Source organism: Ixodes scapularis, unplaced genomic scaffold (assembly GCF_016920785.2).
Source record: "Ixodes scapularis isolate PalLabHiFi unplaced genomic scaffold, ASM1692078v2 PGA_scaffold8__174_contigs__length_109621045, whole genome shotgun sequence".
Classification (NCBI taxonomy): domain Eukaryota; kingdom Metazoa; phylum Arthropoda; class Arachnida; order Ixodida; family Ixodidae; genus Ixodes; species Ixodes scapularis.
Window position 1 is genome coordinate 73,115,805 of NW_024609883.1, and position 11,087 is coordinate 73,126,891.

At 47.3% G+C, this 11,087-nt stretch overlaps 1 protein-coding gene across 1 annotated transcript; it reads right to left on the reverse strand.

The window, feature by feature from the left end:
- Window positions 1-3,031: 3,031 nt before the first annotated feature.
- LOC8027877 (ribonucleoside-diphosphate reductase subunit M2 B) lies at window positions 3,032-10,324 on the reverse strand. The gene is made up of 7 exons (XM_029984191.3): window positions 9,819-10,324; window positions 9,108-9,161; window positions 7,866-8,132; window positions 6,231-6,364; window positions 5,170-5,398; window positions 4,196-4,414; window positions 3,032-3,767 (listed from the first exon to the last, which is right to left on the reverse strand). The coding sequence occupies exons 1-7, from the start codon at window positions 9,891-9,893 to the stop codon at window positions 3,615-3,617; spliced, it is 1,131 nt and encodes a 376-aa protein (XP_029840051.2). The 5' UTR covers window positions 9,894-10,324; the 3' UTR covers window positions 3,032-3,614.
- Window positions 10,325-11,087: the final 763 nt, after the last annotated feature.

Here is an 11,087-nt window from a genome sequence, read left to right on the forward strand (position 1 = left end):
CTCAATGGAGTCCTGTGTTCTTGCAATCATGGTACTCGGTGGACGTTACGGTAACCATGACGTGTCGGAAGCAGTTGCCATAAATATGTTATAAATGTCCACAATAAAGATGTAGTAAATAAATTGCGAAAGCACACAAAGAAAAAATATAGATCGACTTTTCTTACCAAGGTTGAGCATAGCATCTTGTGGCCTGCAGAAACAGGTAAGTTTTCACTCTGAGCACAATAGCCTGGTTTGTTCATGATCAGATCACATCATGAAGCCCGAATCTCGGTGCATTTCAAGACGTACTGCACGAGTGAGCCACTTCTCTGCAGGGACATCAAGGTACTACCTATGATGTTTAAATGAAAATATGTGAAGTGAAAGCAATAGCTGTAGCACGGTTGCGCAATGCGGGTGGAATGGTGCCGTCGGGTACCTGTGGATGGAGATGCGACGTAGTTAATTCTCATAGCCGTCGCGGTTGGCGTCATGGATGCCACTGACGGCCGCCAGCAGTGCTCGGTGATTCGTGAAGTGGGTAGGTGCGGTGGAAGTTTCTAAAACCATCCAGCATTATGCATAACAACTGGATACTGCCAAAGTGGGATTTCGCATAACGTGAGTAATGTTTGAAAACAAGTCTTGCAAGCAGACAACACTAAGATTCTCCTTTTGTTGCGTCGTTACTGGCAGGGTGCCGGGGCTTCCCTATCTTCCATCTCCGTGCTGGGTGGCTGGCGAGAAAACCCAACTTCCCTCTCAAGCCAGGAGGGGAAAAAAGAGTTTCTCTTCCCCTCTCCTTACACCAGGAGAGGAATGAAGTGTTTTTCCATAGCAGCGACGACAGCCCACGAGCTTGAAATCTCTGCAGTGTCGCCTGTAAAGCTATCGCTTCAGAAAGGAAAGATACATGTTAGTCTCCCTACAGGGGACAGCTGCATCACTTCACAGGAAAGGTAATCAAAGAGATGTTTGTGACGAGCTGGCAATAGAAAATAGAGAACTGCTTGAAGCGGGAGTTCTAGTATCGGAAAGGATATGGCGGTATGCAGAGCGAGTTTGTCTACTTCTTGCACAGGGGTTGTGATGATGTCAGAACACCGAGCTCTTATTGGCAGATTGAAAAAAAGTAGTGGGTAGACCTCAAGGAATCTAGCATTGAGGTCTACCCACTATCCTTTCTATCAAAGCAAATCGGAGCTCGGTGTCGTTCCGGTGTCACCGCAACTCCTTAGCGAGAGGCAGACGACTTGCTCTCCGCATTAGTATGCTTTTTTTCCTGTAGGCACCCTATACTTTTGCGCAGAGGTGCCAAGTCTGTCCTCATAATTTCCCTCGGAACAAAAAGCAGAGGTTGTTTCAGGATTAGTACATTGCTCTTGAGCGCTCTAATGGACGAAGGCAATTGGCCCGGTTGTAATCGTGCACCGAGATGCTGGCAGACCTCAGTTTTGTTGTCACCTCACCCACGCAAAGCAGCAACATTGCTAAACACAAGGCCAATTTCGGGCTCCGCAGCAATGCTCATTGTAACAGCATTGGAACGACATTCAGCGGAGGTTTGGTATCTGATTGTGACCATTGATATGGCCCCATAATTTCTACAGCTTGCTCCATTTAAGTTGCTACTGCAAGCTCGCCTCCTATTGTTGGAAACCAGACATGGGCATATTCTTGGAATGTGCCCAAAGATGCACAATTGCTCTTCACATGGCTTTTGAAAACTAGCGGTGCAAGTGCAACTTCATGCTACGGACATGCAGAAACAAACTGGTTTCAAAGTTTGATCAAAACCTGCTGCACTATTGTCAATACGAGTCAGAAAAAGGCAAGCGTGGTCTGCGATGGATCCTGCCACAAATTGAAAGCGTGGAAGTGAAACGAACTTCTGAATCACGCCAATCGGATTAAGAGACCAAGGGAGGTGTAGCACCGTTGAGTTGAAGCTGACACATAGCACCTGTCTGTAAACAGCCTCGAAAATGGCAATCAGTACCGGTAGAGCTTCATTTTGGGTTTTTTTTTTCCATTGAATTCAGGGGCCTTTTTACCCCCCATAGATTCATATATCCGAGTCTCCATACCGACAAGATCTTGGTTCTCAAAGCAGCAGTAGCCTTGCAGAGTTCAGTGCAAGCTGTGCTATCGAGGCCTAGTCAATACCGGGTTTTTCCTTGATTTTGACAAGGCTTGGGAATTTATTTTGGGGCAGTCGCCGACAGATTTTTCGGACTTTGCAGGGATCAAAAAACATAAATAAAAGTTAGAAAAATCAATTAAAAAAAATTTGCCTTTATTACGTCTGAACAGGCTTAAAAAGCCATCAATAGTGTCTTGCTCTAGGCTACGTCCCCGCTTGCGTTCGGCCATAGCTTGCTGGGATGTTTGGTTGAACATATTAAAAAAACATTGCAAAAAGGACGGGACAAGTTCAAGGACAGCATATGTCTTTTGGACACAAAGTAGAAGACAGTGTATGTCCTGTGTCCTACTTTGTGTCCCGTACTTTTTGCAGTTTTTTAATGACGCTGCCTTCTTTTCTAGCGTTACACTCGAGTACTTTCCGTGCTTCTTAGCAATGCTTCACAGCGGCAGGAAGACAGATGGGGCCACGACGTCCAAGTAGTCCCAAAACACGATTCGAGAATTGACGAGGCACAAGTCCGCGGCTGGCTGCAGAATTACCATGTCGAATGAACAAAGCAAAATGGCAAGAATGATGATGATGACGAACAGCTGGAGAAAACCAAGCCGCAGCATAGCGTCGCTTTGGCAGGACCATGCACCATAGTAGGACTTGGCAGTACTCGAGTAACGCTGCCAAACCAAGCCAATGTTTTGACCGATCACTCAATTTTGTCAGGAAAATCAAACTCTAACTTCAACCTGTCTGAAACATTGGTTGTATACACTATTTCTATCAGGTAGGTCACTGTTCCTCCTTTAGGTCTGAAATAAATTGGTTGGCAATGTAACAAAAACGTGGAACCCTAATTATGGCATACTAATGATGATACAAGATTGACAGACAGCAACACACAAGCAGAAGACAGTAACTTTATTGTAAAATATATCACCTTTTGATGCATAAAAAAGGATCCAGTGGTGTAGTGCTGCGGAGGAACGAAAAATGTCACTGGACTGACAAAAAGTGTCAAACACACCCATCTGATATGCACCGCCTATGTAGCAGACTATGTACAACATCCAAAATCTGCGCCCTACCATCAGCACGGTTTGCCAAAAAATAAAAATAAAATAAACCCCAATAAAAAAAGAAAAACTAATTTAAGTCTTGGCAGAAGCTATGTACAACATCCAAAAGCGGCATTATATCGTCAACACAATGTGCCTAAAAAAAGTAAATGCAAAATCATCAGAAGGGCTATGCGCAACACTTAATACCTGTGTCTCGCTGTCAACACTGTGCGTCTCAAACGTAAATGAGCAAATGACAAAAAAAAAAAAAATTTAAAATGACATTCATATACATGTGACAATCCCTAAACAAAAAATGGCGCCATATAAATACGATAAGGCCCAAACGCGTGCCAGACCAAAGAACTCGACATAAACAAGGTCAGTCCTCAGAAATTCGCAACCATCGCTGCCCCTCGCCAATTTCTTCAAAAGTCTGCGTCCAGTGTAAACACCTGTTCTTCTTTGTTGGCCATCACTCCGGCCTTCTGATACTCCCCAACCCTCTTCTCAAAGAAGTTTGTCTTCCCTTCCAAGGAAATGTGCTCCATGAAGTCGAAAGGGTTCTCCGAGTTGTACACCTGCAGAGACAAAGAAGTCCAAGTTGAAGGGATTTCGAGCAAATAGCAAAACCTATCAAGTATACGAAGATCACTTTTAGTAGCAATTCCAAACTGTAAACTTCCAAAGCAAACTTTCAGTAGCAATTACAAACTGCAGCAATAAAGGAGACCCATTAAGCATGTTTTGCAAAGTGCCCTAAACCCCAACGGTTTCTTTTGAAAATATATGCTCGAACAAATCACCTTCTAAAATCTGAGCTTATCAAGAATGATTGTACAGCAATGCGCGATATAGAGGACGACCTATTGAAATGGGTGGAGAAGAGTTGCGGTCACTTGTACCTTGCGGAACACTTAAGACGATCCGCAAACTGCGCCTCCACCTTGCCCCTGGTCACCCAAAAACGGCCCAATCGCGGCATGCAAGATGGTCGACGCGGACAAACCTTTTCGCAGCCGAGCTCCACAAGCAGACGGTCAGCGACAAACTCGATGTAGCGCTTCATCAGCTCGCAATTCATGCCGATCAGGGCCACTGGAAGGGCATCGGTCAGGAACTCCTGCTCGATGACGACAGCGTCGCAGATGATCTGTCGCACACGCGCTTGAGATGGCTTGTTCACCAGATGACTGAACATGAGACAGGCGAAGTCGGTGTGCAGGCCCTGCCAATGAAATCAGCGAAGCGGTTAACAACCTCAAGACACAAGCACGACCAACCAGGGGAAGACGCCCAGAAGAGATACCGAGGTACGAGAATCGCTAAGCTCGCTGCTAGACATTATTAGAGACATTACTAGCGCTCTTTAATCTATGTACAAGTATTCACACGAGATGTGCTCTTGCTACAGGCCGGACATCGGCAGCTAGTTAGGGTAGGCCATCAGTTCCACGATTGCTCGCGCGTTGTTCTTGAGACTGTCTGTGGGTTGTCGTCGTCGTTAGTGCGACACCAGACGCACGGGAACAAGATGATGTCCGAGATGCTGCACTCGCAAACTCTGATAACACAAACTCGGGAGAAAGGTGGAACTGCTTGGTTCGTGGCCACTCATCGAAGCAGTGGTCACTTTTCTTAAACTGTGCAGAACATGGAAAAGTATCACTTTGGGATCTTCTCTGGGATCTTGAAAACTCGCCCTACACAGTCGGCTTGTAGAACAGATGGGCTTGGGTTTACACGACCCTGAGACACATTGTAAATTTGAAAACATTTAGAGATCCAGAACCCTTACTCGTAGCAAAAAGAAAAATGCAACTGCACGCACGACCTCTGCTTGCAAGATCCGACAGAGCAGCGGTCGATTCGTTCAGCTGTTGACAGAGTGTCGCTCTTGCTGCCCATTTGGAAACAAGGCCAGACATCGGGGACGTTGTTCCGAAGCTGGGGCACCGCTCGCTTTAAGACGACGACACCTACCTCGTCCCGACTGATGAGCTCGTTGCTGAAGGTGAGGCCGGGCATGAGTCCCCGCTTCTTCAGCCAGAAGATGGATGCGAACGATCCCGAGAAGAAGATGCCCTCGACGGCTGCAAACGCGACGATGCGCTCGCCAAATGTGGCGCTGCGGTTGCTGATCCAGTTTAGTGCCCAGTCCGCCTTCCTCTTAATGCAGGGCATCGTCTCAACGGCGTTGAATAGACGGTCCCTGTCGCAAAAAGCGGAAGTTGGAGCAATTAGAAAAGAAAAATTTGCATTTTGATTACAATCCGTCGACAGAACCATCATACACAGAATAACTTTTCATTAAAAAGCACGAGACGCCAACTCTGGTCTCGGCCTTCCAAGCACGTGATGCTGGGTCAACGTTGTTACATTCTCCTTGTGTACAGATTTTTTTTTTTTTTTCTGCTTAAAAAAAAAATGTTTTTGCAGCTGTAGAAGTTTTTTTAAGAGTGTCTGAGTTCTCCCTTCTGCTGCTTCAGTTTCCGTTGCGTGGCCAATGGACCTTGCGGCGCAGGTGTTTGGCAGTCAGCCAACTAGGCCAATACTCTTCAACCGTTGCACGTTTGCTTTTAGAGGCTAAATTAGAGAGCTTCGGTAAAAATGCAATTTGCATTAAAATCGAAGCACTCCTTGACCTGCCGCTGAAATGTCTCAAATGCACAATGTATGGGGGGATATTATAAGGAGTAAATCTGGGCAATGCGATGTATGCCAGGTCATGCGACTTATATGGCGTAAAGTCGTAGTGTCATAAGCGATGCCAAAATGTTAACGTTTATTAGATCGATACAGCTGTGGTGCAATCTGACCAGGCTTCACACGACACCATGTATTTGCAATGCAAGTCATGTGACCTGACTAGTGCCCGCCGAATTAAGTGGAAAGTTGGGAATTTAAATGACTGCATGGTATGGCTAAGCAAATCCCGTCTTTGCTTTCGTTAAAATGCGTCCTGCACTTAATAGGATCGAACGTCAACCTCGCGACGAGACAAGTGTCGAGCTGGATTAACATAGAAGCACAGCGTTGCTCACCTTTCAGAAGGGTCCTTGATGTAAGTGTCGATGAGGAGGCTGTACATCTCTGAGTGCACATTCTCGATAGCCATTTGGAAGCCGTAGAAGCAGCGCGCCTCCGTCACCTGGACCTCCTGACTGAAACGCTCCACCTGCGCGGGAAGGCGACAAATTCCCTCAACGATTCATGCACTTCATCAAGTTAAAACCCGAAATGTTGCAAGCACTGACTTTTGATTTGCAAGGCCCGGACGGTTGTGTGGGGTCTCGGGCCAAACTGAACTCTGTCTTTAACGTTTCCCAAACGAGACGAATTAGTTACTGCCATATACAAAACTGTCACCTACACTTTCGCTTCGCGTGCTAACAAACAGAGAAAGACTTATCCGTTAATCCTAAGCCCCGATGCTCACAATCTCAATGCAGAATCTGTATCGGGGTCCAAACATGAACCGCACCCAGCCATTTGCCCGTGGGCCTCAGAAGTATGGTTACCAGAGGCGTAAGTATGCACTTGCAGTATGCGGCATTCCATTTCCCGATTTCCTCGCGGGCAATGGCATTGTGGTGCAAGTGGCAGTCGTTACAATTTGGAAATGCGACTCCCTCGTGTGTAGAAGCACGAAGCTCGGGAAACGTCATTTTGCTCAGTCGCGTAAGGGTTTAACATCTCCGGACGAGAAAAGAATGTTTCCTGCAACCTCAGATAAGGCATCAAATAACTGGCAACCACGATCTCAAGCACCAAGATGGCAGAAGTGTTGTCGCTCTTAAGCATAGCTCACTCGGTGGCTCTGGGCACGACGACTGGCCTTCAGCAAGCTGTGTAGGGAACACAGTCTGGGCTTCGTCTACCAAAAGGTTACGCTCTATTTGAGTCTAACAGATGGGTCTGCCAAAATATCTCGACTGACACCTCCATTTTGGAGCATCCTCCATCTCAAAGCTCGTTTAGCACACCGCCACAGAACATCGGGACTCCGGCACACTAACAACCAGTAAACCAAACCGCCCTAACCGAACGGGTGTCTACCAAACTGCTTCTCTCATATTTACTGATTTGTCCATGTTTTCTTGTTAATATTTAAATTAAATTCCCTAATCATAAAAAAAAAGAAGAGCAGGATTTGGCAATTACTTTTTCTTCAACCTAACGAATCGGGACGTGGTTTACGCTGCCCAGTATGGCCACCGACAACTAATACTCGACAGGAAGGCTATCCAGACCAAAGCCACACTCTCCCACTTCATTGCGTGTCACCGGTCTGTGCGCGTCAGTAATTTTCCCCGACTTAAGGGGTGTCCAAACAGGATACTACAGAACGCACGACTCCGACAAATCGGACAAATCGTGCAGCGCTCCGCTTCCGGCCGTTTTTCCTTCACGGGGGAAACTTTCCCCCATCAAATCTGCCAAGGGAGAAACTTCCCCCAGACAAATCTCCCCCTCGCGATTTGACGAGGAGAAGTTTCTCCCCGGCAGATTGGAAGGGGGAAGTTTCTTCCCGTGAAAGAAAAACCGCCGGAAGTGGAGCGCCGCACGATTTGTCGGAGTCGTGCGTTTTGTAGTATCCTGTTTGGACACCCCTTTAAACAATCTCTTGACGGAGTGTCTGCGGAAGAACATAGACTAATCGCTGCTGGCGTTGTTACCAGGTTCTCGTTAACGATGCCGTCGCTGGCGGCGAAGAAGGCAAGGATGTGGGAGATGAAGTGCCGCTCCTCGGGCTTGAGCCCGTCCCAGTGGGGGAGGTCCTTGCCCAGGTCCACCTCCTCCACAGTCCAGAAGGAGGCCTCGGCCTTCTTGTACATGCGCCAGATGTCCTCATACACGATCGGAAACATGACGAAGCGCCGGGGGTTCTCGCGCAGCAGCGGCTCATCCTGCTTCTCGAGCTCGACGACGGTCTTCTTTGCCAGCTGTGGAAGACACGCAACGCTCGATCGAAGGTCGACAAAAACAAGACATGTAGCGGGGGGAACAAAACTAAACATAGCAGTAAAATGGCGGCCTCAATAATCTATCGTAGGACGTGGCCCTTCAACAGAAGTCTGCCTCATCGGGGGAAATTATATTCTAAAAGGACGTCCAGCCAAGTCCCAATTAGGATATAATTGAACATTTTAATGAGAGGGGAGATGAGCAAAATATTAATACTGTAGAAGACAAAAAAAAGCGAAAGCCGTTTACAACTCCCCGTAAAGCCTAATTAGAGCGCATCTTTTGAGGAGGAGGAGGGAAGGGTACTGGGGGGGGTCAAGTGACGTCGGGAGGGGGTCATGTGACGATGACGTCATCAGTGATGACGACAAAGCGGATGCCGGTGACGGCATCAGTGACGATGACGGGGGGACTTGCGCGGTACATTACGGGGGGAGGCACTCACCGAATGACACTTTAGCGAATAGTCGGACGCCGCGAAGCGGCGTTTACGGGTTGGCCAAATGGGTTTACAATTTTGTAATGAGCCGCCGCAGACTGTCGCCGCGAAAGCGCAGCGCGGCGGATGGGTTAACGCGCGCCCCCGTTATTCGCTAAAACGTCGCTGTTCGCTAAAACATCATTCGCTCATGTGATATAGACCCGCATTACGGGACAGGTCCCATAATGCACCGCGCGGTTACGCCGACGGCGACGCCGTTCAAGCCGCAAACGGGCCCCGAAGAGCTGCGCTCTAAAACACTTCTCAACAGCCTTGTCAGTCACCCCAGAAGAAAAGGGAGAAGAGGGTCCCTACAAGGGCTTAGTTGGAAATCTTTCTTAATTATTCAAAAATCTTTGAACAATCGAGTCGATAAACTCTATGGAGCTAGACAATTAACACCCCCTAGACCAAAGAGACAGCAGTATTGGAAATAATACTAAAAACCCGAGTCCCAAAAATTTATACAGACCCTTTTCTCTGTTTTTAGGCTGTCCTTGCATTCCCCTGTCTTGCCTTCGGGAATCTGCAAAATAAAAACACTTCTGCTGAAACCGCAGCTACTTCGGATTCGCCGCTCACAGCAAAGCATCCCGTCAAAATCGTGAAAGCTATATACAATACAAAAGAAAACTGAGTAACATTGCCCTTTAAACACACTCCCTATAATCAATAGAAAAGCTCGAATACCTAATATAAATTCAGCGAGAACCACTCTACACAATACGGGCGACTTTCTCCCGCCAAAATCCTCATCCATCGTTTTGGCGGGATTGTATTTCCGCCTAGTAAATGCTAACCATAAATTTGTTCCAAATTGTGCCACGAACCCCACAAAAAAATTCTAATAAATGTGGGCTGTACAGCACCTCGCAGAATTGATGTTACCCCCCTTTCATCCCAAAACAAAAACACCCTTTAATTGGTCGCCAGCCGCGGAGGGGTGACTTTCCAGACGCCTGAACTCCTCGTGAAAAATTACGAACGGAGTAAAAATGAGTAAATTTAGAGTTCAGTTGACAGCTCAAACTCAACATATACCTAATAAGCGCAGTATTACTGCTTTCAGATGTAGCTTTAAACGGGCTGAAGCCGGTACCGCAAAACGATGCAAAAGGATTGCTCGCGGTTGTGCCTCATTTCATTCAAAATGAGACGGCGGAGTGGAGGAAAACGCACAGACCTGGTTTTCTTTGTCCCCTAAGGTCGTGTTCTTCAGCTTGTTCAGCACATTCATGTCGACGGTGGATAAAGACATGCTGGAAGTGGCGCAGAGGTTGAACGTAGCGACTAGGACGACGTATGGCGCATCCACGAATGAATGCACGTTCGCGCCAAGAACTACGCGTACAGTTGCGAGCGGGTACGCAGTAAATTATTGTACGAGCCGAACGCGTAGCTGCTGCTGTCCAATCAGAGCTGTCCTCGGGCTTCGCCGCTGGCCAATCAGGCTCGCGCAGTGTAAAATATGCGCTCGTCGTTCGGGGGAATTAACGTCAGAAAAACATCGCTGGTGTCCGTGTTACTATGGAAATTGACGAGATGGGTCTTTGAGCGCGCATTATCTATTATTTGGGCTGTGAAAAGAGGGCGCTAGCGGTGAAACACGCACTAGAGCACTATATAGCTCCTACGGAGCAGAGTAGCGCAATCCTTTGAACCTCGTGTTTTGCCGACAAGATGGCCGACAGAGCGGCTCGGCGCGAGTCACGTGGTACTCAGGGTTCCAAGAGGCGGCCCGCCCTATGGGAGAATACATGGAGATCGATACAACACGGCTGATTAAAAAATGAACGGCGAGTTCACACTTTTCAAAACTAGTCTGTCGTGAAGTTAGTAAAGCACTAAACACTTTATCAAAATTTTAATAATATCGGATGCGTGTGCAAATTTTGAGAAGGCAATTTCCAAGGCAATGGCGTTTGAAGCAGACGATTTTTGCTCGCAGCGGAGATGGGCTTTTCGGGTTGGCCGGAGCGGGTCACGTGAATGGTGTGACGTCGCCGTGTCGTCTGCTGCATGATGCCGCTCAGGCAATTTTTTAAAAAAAGTTACGTCCTTGTATGGGACAAAACTTATCGCATATTATTCTAAAATGTTTCATTATTATGTCAAAAATGATTTCCATTCCGCACATCCCCACAAAACTGAAGAAACAACGATTTTCTCACGTTCTCCATGCATTTCTGACCGCAGTTGGAACCTCCGGGCGTTCGCCGCTAGTCGCCGAGAGACGGCGTTCTTGATTGCGCTACTCTGCTCCGAAGGAGCTATATAGTGCTCTAACACGCACGTACACGCACCGAACATGTTCCGACTTGCGTTTAGGCAAAGCAAAACACAACAAAACCAAAACCATGCGCAGTGTTGCCAACCTCCGCGGTCGTTTCTTCTTGATTTTCCGATTCCCGACGTTCGGAAAATGTGTAATTTGCGTCAATATTAAGATTAT

What these genes read in the sequence shown, in the direction of transcription:
- LOC8027877 (XM_029984191.3), bottom strand. Translation starts at nt 9,893, where the DNA reads ATGTCTTTATCCACCGTCGACATGAATGTGCTGAACAAGCTGAAGAAC. An exon ending in ATCAAGGACCCTTCTGAAAG is followed by an intron (nt 5,399 to 6,230) that starts GTGAGCAACGCT and finishes TTTTTGCGACAG; the next exon opens with GGACCGTCTATTCAACGCCG. An exon ending in TGGAGCTCGGCTGCGAAAAG is followed by an intron (nt 3,768 to 4,195) that starts GTTTGTCCGCGT and finishes TTGTCTCTGCAG; the next exon opens with GTGTACAACTCGGAGAACCC.